The sequence below is a fragment of the Nuphar pumila genome, chromosome 5, assembly GCF_984573655.1.
Source record: "Nuphar pumila chromosome 5, dmNupPumi1.hap1.1, whole genome shotgun sequence".
NCBI lineage: Eukaryota > Viridiplantae > Streptophyta > Magnoliopsida > Nymphaeales > Nymphaeaceae > Nuphar > Nuphar pumila.
The window spans coordinates 103,261,969-103,276,107 of record NC_143253.1 but is presented as its reverse complement, the minus strand read 5'-3'; the positions used below and the strand labels follow the sequence as shown (position 1 = coordinate 103,276,107).

Genomic DNA, 14,139 nt, shown 5'->3' with positions numbered 1-14,139 from the left:
GAGAAGAACCATGAGAGTATTTTGTAATTTTTCATTTCCCACTCTCCATGCTTCTTATTGTAATCTTCAAAAGCCTTTTCTTTTTCTTCTCCCTCAAGAACCTTGATCTCCCCTCTCTCAAGGGTAGTAATTTTTTGTTCGGGTTCAGGAATAGTTCCTTGAACATATCCCCAAAGACCCTTACCTTTTATATGGGCCTCCATATTCCCGGCGCATACATGATAATTCGTTTCATTCAATTTGAAGCCAAGAGAGAAGTGAGAATCCTTTTCGCCCATTAGAGAGGATACAAAGAGAAACAAATGCGTACTACAATGCAAAATGAGTCCCTTCTTGATGTAGGAAGCTTCTAAAATATAGAATGAAGAGCCGAGTCTTCACTCCAACCACCACAACTTTATGGCACGCTTTTCGAGGTACTCCAACGAAGAGAGAAAAGAGCACGATCTTCTTTTCCTTTAAGCCTAGCTCTGATACCATGTGAAAATATCTCAAAAAAAGAGATAAAGTGTGTGATAAGCACAACACCACCAATGTGCACAAATGCACGATAACACTTAGAACAAATGTACACAAAGGTACAATAAAGAAACTCAAATGCACAAAGGCATACAAAATATAAAGAATTTTATTGAGAAGAATGGAGAACAAAAGCTCCAAGAAGTGAAGTTTACAAAGGGGGAACTCCCCTATTTATAAGAAGAAAAAGGAGCCTTGGAGGGGCTCCACTAGCTGTTGGAGCCCCTCCAACGGTTAGAATTCTAACCGTTGGAGAGGCTCAACAGCTAGTGTTGAGCCCTCCAAGGTTGACTTTGAGTCAACAAAGAAATAAAAGAAAAAAAAGACAAAAAAGGGAAAAGAAAAAAGAAAAGAAGAAAAGTAAAAAAGCAAAAAGAATTACAACATATTCATAATTATGAATATGCGCAAAAGGAAGAGAAATGACTAAAATACCCTTGTGGGTTTTACAAGAAAAAAAGAAACATATATATTTATATATATATAGATAGATAGATACATATACATATATACGTGATGTATATATGTATATGTATCTCTCTTTATATATATATGTAAATATTTACATAAAGAGAGATACATTTTAACACCTAAATCAATAATTTGAAGGAAATATCCTTCAACCAAATCAATGGCAAAGAAACATTGAAGGCATCGAAATTTTAATATTTCAAATAGCAGCAGATTTCAATTTGAAATACAATCACCCAAAAATGACAATGAATTGTTGGTATAAAATTGACTAGCTTGTAAATCTCCAACGGGCCAAGTTGAGAGAAGGAATTGCTGACAACAGGGATGAAGGTGTAATGAAGTAAGCCGAATCACTAATAACAAAGTGTAGAATACTTATAAGTCCAACAATGGACAAAAACAAAAAGAACAAACAAGCACTTTAAGTGCATACACAAATCCACAAATGGATGATGCCAAAAAGGCAAATAAAAGATGAATACTATGTCACATGGGTATGCGTATGGGTGCGGGGGTGCGGCAAAAAAAATTTATATATATATATATATATATATATATATATATATATATATATATATATATATATATATATATATATAATTTTTAAGTTTTAACAGTTAACAACATTAACACTAATGAAATAAAAAACAATTATCACAATATCATCAAATCAATTCATCATCATGCATGCAGTAAATCAAATTAACAATCTACAATTCTATTCTACATCATAAAAACCAACACCACAATTATAAAAACAATCAAACAAGTAAAGCAGAAAAAAAGTAAACTATATAATATACTAACAAAAGAAACAAAAAATGCATAATTACATACCAAAAATATATCCTACACAACGTATATGACAATGAGGTAATAGATCCTAATATTTTTCTTCTTCATCATCAAATGCATCGGTAGAAAGAAGACTGGGCTCAGATAAATCTATGTTTATAATGTTGAAATCATGCTCTTCCTCTAAGTCACACTCTTCTGGGTTTACATCTTAAAATTTGGATGATCCTTATCTGTATTACAAACCCAATTTGAAAATGTTAAATACAAGTATATTTAAATGAAAAAACTAAGAAATAGTTAAATAACTAAGATAACAAATTAGTACCTGTATTCATCATTGGTTCGCGAAATTACTCAAAGATTTGAATGAACATATATTAAATCTTCGTGAGTTTGTTTCTTTTCATGTTGTGGATTTGAGAATATGTGCTTCAATTTCTTTTACAACATGATGAACTAGCAGGCTGGGATAGCAATCTCAATGAAAGACGTTCGAGAAGAGGTGTTTCTAATCCAAATGTTAACCACCATGTAATAAGATTTATATTATCCTCCTCTCTCGCGAGTAATGTTTGTCCTTATAATCTTGAAGATGCAAAATTTTCAAACTCTCGTGTAACTTGATTTAGAATATGTGATTCTTGATTCATACACATATTTTTATGCCTTGATAGCTTTGGGTCTAAATTTGGAGGGACACGACCAATACCACCTTCCTGTCACTTTTTTGCATAATATTTTGAATTAAGAGAATGTGGCATGCAATGCAAAGGAGTGTTGCTCTTATCCCATCTTCTGACTAAAACTGAATGAATACGGTTCAAAAAATTTTGAATCATTCAATGCAGGATTTTTTCCTTCATTCTTAAAAACTACAACTTGTATTTTTTCAATCATATTATCTCATATTTCATAAACTTTGTGAAGCATGGGCTCATCCTTATCAACTTCTCTCAACATTTCCCAAATAGGTTGAGTAAATTGAAGGAAATATACGACCTTGTCCCAAAACTCATCATCAACAATAAATTTCTTAATTTCTTGAGCCTTGACATCATCATCAGCAAGATAAAATGTTCAATTCTCATTAGTCACCATGCTAACCAAAGCATTCTTCATTTCCTTAATCATCTTCATCATCACAATGATAGACGCAAAACGTATTTCAGCAACCAACAATTTCATGTTAGAATGCCTATTAAATATAACATTAACATGATGATAGTTGACAACAAAATTCCTAATGCTTTTGACATTTTTTTCTAATTCTTCAATCCATGAACATAGAGCATATGTTGGTGAATTTTCTTCTTCTTTGGGGTTGCAAATGCTCTTGAGGGCCAAATTCAAGTTGTGTGCTACACAGGGAGTCCAAAAAATACGAGGATACTCACTCTCTAAACTCAATGCTGGACTTTTACAAACTAGAGCATTGTCTGTGATGATTTGTACTACTTTCTGATCACCCACATCTTTTATTACTTCTATAAACAACCCCTTTTAAATACTTAGCATTTTTATATTCCCCTGATGCATCAACTGCTTTCAAGAATACTAAGTCACTAAGCGAAGAAGCAATGAAATTGATTAGTGAACGCCTTTGAATATTTGTCCACCCATCAGAAACAATGGAAACTCCATTTTTCTCTCATGAATATTTTTAATTTCTAACAATCTCTCAACATTTGCCCTCTCTTCTGCAAGAAGTGTAGCTCTTTGTGCAGGGAAGAGGTCGAGCCCCCTCCTTGCACCCTCTTTGTGCAGGGGAGGGGTCGAGCCCCCTCCCTACACTCCCTGTTGGCAGGGGAGGGGCCGAAACCCCTCCCTACGTCCTCTTTGTGCAGGGGAGGGGCCGAAACCCCTCCCTACGTCCTCTTTGTGCAGGGGAGGGGTCGAGCCCCCTCCCTGTGCTCCCTGTTGGCAGGGGAGGGGCCGAGCCCCCTCTTTGTGCAGGGGAGGGGTCGAAAAGGAGAGCAAAGGGAGTCAGAAACGAGAGAGAGTACCTGAGGAGGAGAGGTCCGACGAAGCGGTCGGCAGCGGCGGGGTCCAACGAAGAGGTTGATCGGCATCGGCTTCAAGAGGAGAGGTCGGGAGGATTAGGGCAAAAAAAAAATCCATAATCCTCCCCTCCGCATCCCATTTCATCGGGCAAAAAAAAAATTAGTCTAAAAACTGGACAAAAATGACCTTGGTTGTGTTGACTGCACCTAGGGTCGGGTTAACCGCACTGGGTGTCGCACCTGCACGTAAACCTGCGTTGCGTCGCGCCGACGCGGGTGCGGCACCTGGTTGGCGTGCCTATTTAAAGGCTAGTTCGGACAACCCCCTTGTGTCTTGGAGTACCTATTTAAAGGCACTCCCTCTCGTATTCTCGAAAGCATTTTCTTAGTGAAAATACATATTTTTTATGTGCTGTGTGTGCCCAGAGTGGCTCGTGTGCACTAATTGTGCCTTTGTGATTGTTCTCCCTATTGTCTAGTTATTGTACACTCTTTGTTGTTCCTAGTTTATCCTTTGTGGTTTTTCTATTGTATTTCCACTTGTTTCCTTACAGTGTTGTCATGAGAAGGTTTTGCCAATCCTTGCATCAATTGGTCCACATGATGATAAATGTGAGGAAAAATGGAAAACAAAATAAAAAAGGTATAAAGATGAACCCAAGCAACATAAAGATTATGAATATGGGAAACAAGATTGACAGGATCTGAATGGCATATTATTTCATGTATGAAAAAAAGAGATCCTCTGTTCAATTGAAATGGATCCTGAAAGGCAGGATTTGGAACTTGAAACTAAAAAATAATAGCCAAATTGAAAAACAATTATCAAATTGAACATGTTCAGCTCTGAAACTTTTAATCATTCAGAAGTTTCACTATGCAAGTATCATGACCTCTAAACCCGACCACTCACATTCTGCACATCGGTAACACATCCCCAGCTGCACTTCTCACTGAGAGGCATTTGGACGGTAATGCATTAGAAAGAGGTCTTGTGAGTAACCGCCTTAATTTCATGAACTTTAGCTGCCTCCAAAGCTAAGTCACAGGGACTCGGCAAAGCAGGTGACGCACCCGCGCCGACGCGATGCGACGCGGGTGCGCGTGTGATCGACACGACCTTGGGTGCAGTCAACACACCCAGGGTCGTTTTCATCCAATTTTTTAACGTAAAAAAAAATCTATTGCCCGATCAAAAGGGGCTGCGAAAGAGGATTAGGGCAAAATTTTTTTGCCCTAATCCTCTCCTCTCTTCTCCCGCACAGCTCCGCTCTCTCACTCGCCTCCTCTCCTCCTGACATCTTGCAGGGGATCCCGACGCCACCTCCTCCTCTCCCTCGTCGCAGGTACCCTCTCGCTCTCTTGGCAGGGGAGTGGTTGAGCCCCCCCCCCCTCCCTGCTCTCTCTCGCTCTCTTGTTGGGTCGACAGGGGAGGGGCTGAGCCCCCCTGCTCCCTCTCGCTCTCTTGTTGTCGGCAGGGGAGGGGCCGAGCCACCCTCCCTGCTCCCTCTGATTTCAGGGGAGGGGCCGAGACCCTCCCTGTTTTCGGCAGGGGAGGGGCCGAGCCCCCCACCCTGCTCCCTCTGATTTCAAGGGAGGGGTCGAGCCCCCCTCCATGCTCCCTCTCGCTCTCTTGTTGTCGGCAGGGGAGGGGCCGAGCCCCCCTCCCTGCTCCCTCTGATTTCAAGGGAGGGGCCGAGCCCCCCTCCCTGCTCCCTCTGATTTCAGGGGAGAGGGCGAGACCCTCCCTGTTTTCGGCAGGGGAGGGGCCAAGCGCCCCTCCATGCTCCCTCTGATTTCAGGGGAGGGGCCAAGCCGCTCCCTATTTTCGGCAGGAGAGCTGAGAGCTGGAGTCGATATTATAAATCTTGATTGTCTGCATAATTGATTTTAATATAATTTTTTTTGTTTTTAGGATAAAAATGATGGATAAAGGGAAAGGACTTGCGTCATCCTCATCCCCATGTATGAGTTCTGCTGCTAATTTTACTGATAGTTGTAATGGAAGTGGTAATGTGGGGCCACTATGGGTACATGTAGATAAACTTGCAAAAACTGGAGAAGGGGGTGGTGGAAACAAGAAATTTCGATGCAAGCTCTGTGAAAGAGATTTTGTTGGGTCTTACACAAGAGTGAAGGCTCATTTGTTGAAGACACCAGGACATGGCATTTCAGGATGCAGAAAAGTTGACGAGGCAATGCGAATACAATACAAGAAAATACAAGAAAAATATGAAAAGAGAAAGACAATGAGTGATTCTTGTGCAATTGGTGTGTCATTTGGAAGCCACCAAGAAGATGCTCAAAAAAAAAAAGTCAATGTAGGAGGTAAAGGAACGATACATGCAACATTCAATACATATGGAAGGGAGGATATGGATAGAAAAGTAGGGAGGTACTTTTATTCTAGTTTCCTCCCATTTAATACGGCTATAAATTCTTATTGGAAGGATTTAGTAACATTTTTGGCAAATTGTAATTTGAGTGGCTATGTGCCTCCAAGTTCAGAAAAAACTACGAACCACACTTCTTGCAGAAGAGAGGGCAAATATGGAGAGGTTGCTGGAGATTAAAAAATATTCATGGGAGCAAAATGGAGTTTCTATTATTTTTGATGGATGGACAACTATTCAAAGGCGTCCACTGATCAATTTCATTGTTTGTTCGCTTAGTGGCCCAATATTCTTGAAAGCAGTTGATGCATCTGGGGAATATAAAAATGCATAGTATTTGAAGGTGTTGTTTATAAAAGTCATAAAAGAAGTGGGTGATCAGAAAGTGGTACAAATCATTACAGACAACGTTCCAGTTTGTAAAAGTGCAGCGTTGAGTTTGGAGAGTGAGTACCCTCATATTTTTTGGACTCCCTGTGTAGCACACAGCTTAAATCTGGCCCTAAAGAGCATCTGTAACCCCAAAGAAGAAGAAAATTCACAAGCATATGCTTTATGTTCATGGATTGAAGATTTAGAAAGAAATATCAAAAGCATTAAGAATTTTGTTGTTAACCACCATCGTGCTAATGCTATATTTAATAGGCATTCTAACTTGAAATTGTTAAAGGTCGCTGAAACACGTTTTGCGTCCATCATTGTGATGGTGAAGAGATTAAAAAAATGAAGAAAGTTTTAGTTTGCATGGTGACTAATGAAAATTGAACATTCTATCGTGCTGATGATGATATCAAGGCTCAAAAAATTAAGAAATTCATTGTTGATGATGAGTTTTTGGATAGAGTGGTATATTTTCTTCAATTTACACAACCTATTTAGGAAATGTTAAGAGAAGTTGATAAGGATGAGCACATGTTTCACAGAGTTTATGAAATGTGGGATAATATGATTGAAAAAATACAAGTTGTAGTTTTCAAGCATGAAGAAAAAAATCTTGCATTGGATGATTCAGAATTTTTTAACCATATTCATTCAATTTTAATCAAAAGATGGGATAAGAGCAACACTCATTTGCATTGCATGGCACATTCTCTTAACCCAAAATATTATGCAAATAAGTGGCGGGCAGGTGGTATTGGTCGTGTCCCTTCAGAGCTATCAAGACATAGAAATATGTGTATGATAAGACTTTTTTCAGATGCATATCTTTTAAATCAAGTCACACAAGAGTTTGAAAAATTTTCATCTTCGAGATTATATGGACCAACATTATTCGCGAGAGAGGAGGATAATATAGATCCTATCATATGGTGGTCAATATTTGGATCAGAAACACTTCTTTTCTAGCGTCTTTCATTAAGATTGCTATCGCAACCTGCTAGTTCATCTTGTTGTAAAAGAAATTGGAGCACATATTCTCAAATCCACAATATGAAGGGAAACAAACTCACCAGCAAGCGTGCAGAGGATTTAATATATGTTCATTCAAATCTTCGACTACTTTCGCGAACCAATGATGAGTACAGGTACTAATTTTTTCTCTTAGTTATTTGATTATTTCTTAATTTTTCATTTAAATATACTCGTATTTAACATTTTCAAATTGGGTTTGTAACGCAAACAAGGAACATCCAAATTTTAGGATGTAAACCCAGAAGAGTGTGACTTCGAGGGAGAGCATGATTTCAACATGACAAACATGGATTTAACTGAGCTCAATATTCTTTCTAATGATGCATTTGATGATGATGAAGAAAATTATTAAGATCCATTACTTTATCGTCATTTATGTAATTATTCATGGTCCTGCAGCGACACCTCTTTTGGTATGTAATTTAGTTCTTTTCTGCTTTACTTATTTGATTAATATTTAGGTTGATTTATGTAATTGCTTTACTTATTTGATTGATATTTAGGTTGATATATTTCATGCATGATGAATGATATTATGACAATGTTAACTGTTAAAACTTCAAAATTATATATATATATATATATATAATAATTTTTTACATTTTTGCCCTGTCGCACCCCCGCACCCAAGGTTTTTTAAAGTGTCGCACTCGCACCCATGTGACATAGCTCCAAAGAGGGCCCTCATGAAACTAATTAATGGGTGGAACTACGTCCACGCACCTGAAACACAACTTGGCATCAGGCATCAAAATAATGGGAGGAGTTGCATCAAGGTCGACAGAAACCTTCAATCTAAGGGAGAAAAATGTTTTTTTCAGTTAAGATTGTGGTTTGTGACCATCTTACAGTTAATGAAAACCACTTTCAACTGATCTCATTCCAAGAAATTTCCATCGAGAAAGCCATAAAAATAATGGCAAAGCCAAAACAACCTTCCAACAAAATAAACTTATTTTGCAACCTATAATGAAACATGCAAAGCAGACAAACATTCATACCATAAACTCAAAAGCATTTGAATGCATTTAGAGATAAAATGCTCTTATTCACACACACACACACACACATATATATATATATGGTGACCATTAATTTACTCTCCTATTTTCAAATGCTTTATATCCTTGGCTGTCTTTTAAATTCACTACACCTCTCTAATACTTAGTGTTACTGTTTTCTTTCCAAGTCTTTTATGCGCTGCAGAATTTGTATGTAAAACAAAAAACCTTATTTGACTTCACTTTCATTGTTAAAAGCATTATCCCAATGTTTGAATGCCTCTGTTTGCTAGCTACCCTAACGAGCATCTATTTCTCGGGAAACATTAAAGCCATTTGTCATATTCAATTCACAAATTATTGATAATAATGCTACTAAACAGCAATTCCCCGACCGCCCTCACCCCCAAAATAATATTTTAGAACAGTCATAAAGCAAGAAAAGCCACATGAAGCCGCTGCATTCTGTATACCTGAAGCAAGGTAAGCTGTGCTGACAAAGTGGTGGCCTCCGTCTGAAGCGTCTGCACCTTCCTCTCCAGCTCACTTGTATAACGTATCTTCCGCTCCTTTGACCGGGCTGCAGATTGCCGGTTCGAAAGAACCCTACAAAATGAAACATCCGAAGAAATCAGCTAAAGTAAAAAGGAAATTATAAGCAATACAAATTACAAAATCATCTCAGCAGAAATCCTCATCGAAAAACACTCATAACCACCACTCCCAAAACATCACCATGTATCTCAAAACTGCACTAAAGAAAAACAAACCACAAACCCTGTTCCTCCCCATACCAATCACATAAGTAACTGAAAAAATAAATAATTCACATTCCAAAATATTTAGAAAAATCATCTTGAAGAAAAAATGACAGAAAGAAAATGATATTTTGCAATAAAATAACCACAATCGTGATGTAGCAACTAGTACTACTAATTATACAAAAATAACAGTAGCAGCAACCATGATTAAGGTGATACGGAAATTTTGAATTTTTATGAAAATTCGGGGACTTTTTTGGGGCTAATTTATGAAAACAATGGTGGTGGTGGTGATCACTATATGGTAACAAAAGCAATAAACATAATTCAATGAAAATCAGGGTAAATCTGCCTCAGTGAGAGAATCTTTGAAAGTTGCTAAAGACAGACGGAAGATAAGACATAGTGAATTGCAAATCAAGCAGCCAGCAATCAAAGAGAATTAATTAAGCTTTCCAAAAGCAAAAGCTCGAAGAACCAAGAAAGAAAAAAATGAATCGGAAAAGGGGAAACAAAGGGAGGACGAGCCTCTTAGCCCTCTTGGGATCGATCAGAGAGAGCTCGGCAAGCTTATCGGCGGACATGAGCTTCTTGGCATCCACCAGCGACTCCACCGCCGCCGCAACCGAAGAAGCGCCCAGACACCCGTCGACCGACCCGGCCCGCCGGTGCTGCGGTCTCCGGCCGGTCTCGGGCTGGAGGTCGGCCTGCCCCCCGTTCTCCGCAGGCCCCGGATGGAACCCTAGGTCATCCAGGAACGCCTCGTCCATGGAAAAGCTCCGCATGTGCAAACCCCCTCTTCTTCCTCCTCCTCCTCCTCCTTCACCTCCACTACCGCCGACGAGAGGTGGCGCCTTTTCTTTGATCCCGGCGCGGGGCTCCGGCGACTTCCCGGTGTCCATGAGGGCTGGGAAGGCCCCTCCATCGCCGGAATTGTTGTCCTCGGAGAGAGAAGGGACGTCGATGAAGGAGAAATCGCCGTCGACGTCGAAGAGAAAGTCGTCCGGCAGCCGGAAGGCAATCTCCGAGTGGGCTCGCCGGTGGGAGCATCGCTGCGGGGTCTCCGGCATCTGATCGAGGGCGTCGCGGCCGGAATTGTTTCCGGTTAAGAACCTCCCGGCAGCCACGCCCGAATATTCCGGCTCCATGACGTCGGAAAGTTGAGATCCACCGCCGGAGACGGTTCCTAATCCTCAACTTTTTCTATTCCTCGTCTTCTTGCTCTTGTATTTGAGAGAGAGAGAGAGAGAGAGAGTCGCTTTCGCCCATTTTATTTCAATTCAGTGATTGAAGAGGACGCGTAGGTGAGTCCCACAGATGGTGGACTTGCCATCCGTCGCGACTGAAGCAAGTGGTCAGATCAGGTTTGGAATGAAGACCGTCATCTTTATGCTAGTATTACATCAGCATTTTAGTGGGCCCCATTGTTTTACATTGAATGGCAGTGATGAAGACCATGGACGGTGGTGATTTCAAAACACAAAAACTTTGTGTTTTGCGACATGACCTGATCTGAACTCCTGCCTGTATCAGCAGTACCCGGATTCGACCTTCTAACATGACTCTTAACTTCAAGATCTCGCCACTCTGATATGGACACGAATCTAGATACGACACAACCCCAAAAAAAAAAGGTTAAATTTTCAAAAGAATAACAAAATACATGGAAAAAATTTTTTATTCCACGTGTGATATATCGTAGTTCCTATTTTTTATAAATTTATAAGCTTTGGATTGACTGGTGATATATCGCGTTATATATAGCCGATGTAGTAACAATGGTATAGATATATAAAGCTACTAAGTGGTTTGGTAGAGTATCTATGTCACAAAGATAAGTGGATACGAGGCCACGGGGTTTTAAGATCAACAAAGTTCGATTTTTTTTTTCAAAAATGAGGTAGGAGGACGTGGAATTTTAGTTTTTTAATCAATGAAATTTATTTTTATTATTTACAATTTTTTTATTAAAATATTACTAAAAATAATGAAAATTTATTAACCATTTTAAAATAATGGCCATACAAATTCATATCTAGTTTGCAAAAATATGGGTGCGACCCGGCCCGTGACATGAGTTCAACAGGTAAGTTGGAAAATTTGTTGAAAAATAAAAATAAGGACATGATGACACTGAAATTTGGATTTCTTAATCAATAAAAAATTATTTTTTATATTTTGATATTTAAAAGTATTTTTACTGAAACAATTAATATTAGCAATATCATAAGCTCATAAGTCAAAAAACAATCTTATATTATTGATTTTGAGTAGGGCCAAGGAATGCAAAAGGTTTGGATTGTAAAAACTTCATTATGTATCCCACCCATTTTCATCCCTAACATGCCCGTACTCAAGTACTATAAGTTCCAGTAGGGTTGTCAACGGGTCGGATATGACCTTGTTACTATCCAACCCTGGTCCGAGAGGTCAAGTTTTGGTAAGAAAGGAAGTAGTCTGATTAACTATTCAAGTCTGACCCATGAGGTCCAGCTAGCTTGCAGAGTAGGGTATGGTTTAACCAGGTCGACCTGAGTTTCAATTAAATTAAAATCTCATTTTAATTAGAAAAAACGTTAAAAAGTATGATTCTAATAGCTATGATCTGGGTATGGTTTACTTAATACTGACCCAAGTATGGTCTTTCTTGTAGAAGATCTAGAGTTTGGACCCAGTACCAACACCTTTTAGCCGGACCCGGGTTCTCCTGATTTGATTAAGTATTGGGCCACATGTCGACCTTGTGAATGGTTTTAACCTAATCATTTATAACAAGTATTTTTGAAAGAAAAAAAAAAACATTTATTAGAAGAAAATAAAGACCATGCCAAGCAAGAGGCCAGCACCCCCAGAAACATGACAACCCGCGAAAATTTACTTCATGAGACCAGACTCTAAACTTAAGGTAGTTGTGTCCAAGTGTATCATAAAGTACTTACAGTTAACATGCAACATTTTTGCTTCTTTTCCTCCTACGTATTCGAGTTTTCCTGGAAGATCCAGGCACTAGCTTTATAGGAGGCAAAAGTGATAATTTTTATTAGTACGAGCAAATGAGATTCCAAGAAGCAGAGATCAGGATGAGGCTAGATCTTCTGGTAACAATTCTTTGTTTGTGTCACCCACGTAATGTGGGTACTCACGTAATGTTTGGGTGTTACCGACGTTAAGGACTTCATAAAGATGTCCCTATCGGATAAGCCCCACGAATTTGGAAGAGAACAATTAAGTAATTGTTACCTAAGATGCTATAAAAGAGGTTGTTGATGAGAGAACCCTATGCAGAAAACTAAAGAAAAATCATACATGATTTTCATTGCTGGGATTGAATCCTGCTCACCGTCACTGAAGGTACTTGCGCTCATTAAAAAGTTGTGACCGATTGAAGAGTCGAACATCTCAGAGTCATCAATTCAGGTTCACTTATCGACTGTTTGCAGATCGACATGGCCGCTCTAGGTATGTCATCACCCTTCTCTTAGGCAGGCCCAACAATGGGTTATGGGCCCACACCATGCATTTCCACTGCGCGGGTGCGGGCCTGTTGGCATTTTTCTGCGACTGGCGCCATGGAGCGACCTAAGTCGCAGGTTGGTTTCTATTGTCGCCATGAAGCGATTATTTTCTTTTATTTTTCTGACAGTCTGTGTTGCGAGGCAACTGTAATAGACTGAGCCTATCGTCGTGAGGCAACGTGACTCGTCTGTATTCAGAAAGCAATCCCTTGAAATCGGTCACTGATTAAAGGTGATTGTGGTCGTGGGGCAATAGTGTTTTTCGACAGCCCATCGCCCGCAAGGCGATGTGCTTCATTGGTATTCAGCCATCGGCAGAGCAGAATCATCATGGGGCGACATTGGTCACAGGCGACGACAGTCGACTACAAAAAAATACAGAGTTGGGGTTTTACCTGCATCGTTGGGTTGCAGGGAGGCCGACCGACGTTGGGGTTGCCTCAGACCTTCGCCAGGGGAAGTTGTTTTCACAGGATCGCTGGCGTCCGTCCGGCGATGTGCAGCAACAAGGGTTTTAAAAACCCCATTCTCTGTTTCATCTTTCGTCGGGCAGTAGGGCTTTCTCGCCGACGACTATAGGACATCGTGGGTGTGTCGTCGGTAAGAGGCAACCTTCACCAGCCATTTCACCAGTGTCATGGTTCGTCCGACATCACGCGGCATCCAGGGCGACGAGCCCCCTTTTTTGGCTTCCTCTCTACCGTCGGGTGAGGTGGGAGGAGTCATCGCCGGAGGCCGTCGAGGTCGATGAAGGTTTCGTCGTGAGCCAGCCAACGATGTAGGTCGCCAACAGGCAACGTGGGTCATCGTGAAACCCAAGAGAAACCCTTTTGATTTCTCAGGTTCTGTAAACAAAAACCCTCGGGTTTCTATTTTAACGATGGATAGCTCGATCGGGTCTGATTTTATGACCCTATAACAGGCCCAATCCTAACCCATTTTAGGTGGATCGGGTCTTCCAGTATACCGGGTCTGGCCTGACCCATTGGATCAGACCCGAACCCATAATGGTTTTGGGTCTGGGTCTGATCCAGAAAGATCAGGTCAGACCTGGATCCGGTTTATACCGGGTCAGACCCAGATCCAGTAAGTATCGGGTCAGACCCGGATCTGATTAGTACTGGGTCAGACCCGAATCTGGTTTGTATCGGGTCGAACCTAGATTCGGTTTATACTGGGTCAGACCCAGATCCAGTAAGTATCGGCTCAGACCCAGATCTGGTTAGTACAGGGTCAGACCCGGATCCGGTAAGGGTCCAGGCACT

At 40.3% G+C, this 14,139-nt stretch overlaps 1 protein-coding gene across 2 annotated transcripts in view; it reads right to left on the bottom strand.

Annotated features, from left to right (window-relative positions):
• LOC149837965 (transcription factor VIP1-like) overlaps positions 1 to 10,586 on the bottom strand; it is a 32,140-nt gene extending 21,554 nt beyond the window's left edge. The window contains exons 1-2 of one of the 2 annotated variants that reach the window (XM_090006292.1): positions 9,888 to 10,586; positions 9,072 to 9,204 (exon numbers count right to left, since the gene is read on the bottom strand). In XM_090006292.1, coding sequence (XP_089862418.1) covers positions 9,072 to 9,204; positions 9,888 to 10,507 — 753 coding nt within the window. In that variant the 5' untranslated portion in view covers positions 10,508 to 10,586. The remainder of the gene's footprint in view (positions 1 to 9,071; positions 9,205 to 9,887) is intronic. The other variant, XM_090006291.1, reaches the window with a different exon arrangement.
• Positions 10,587 to 14,139: the final 3,553 nt, after the last annotated feature.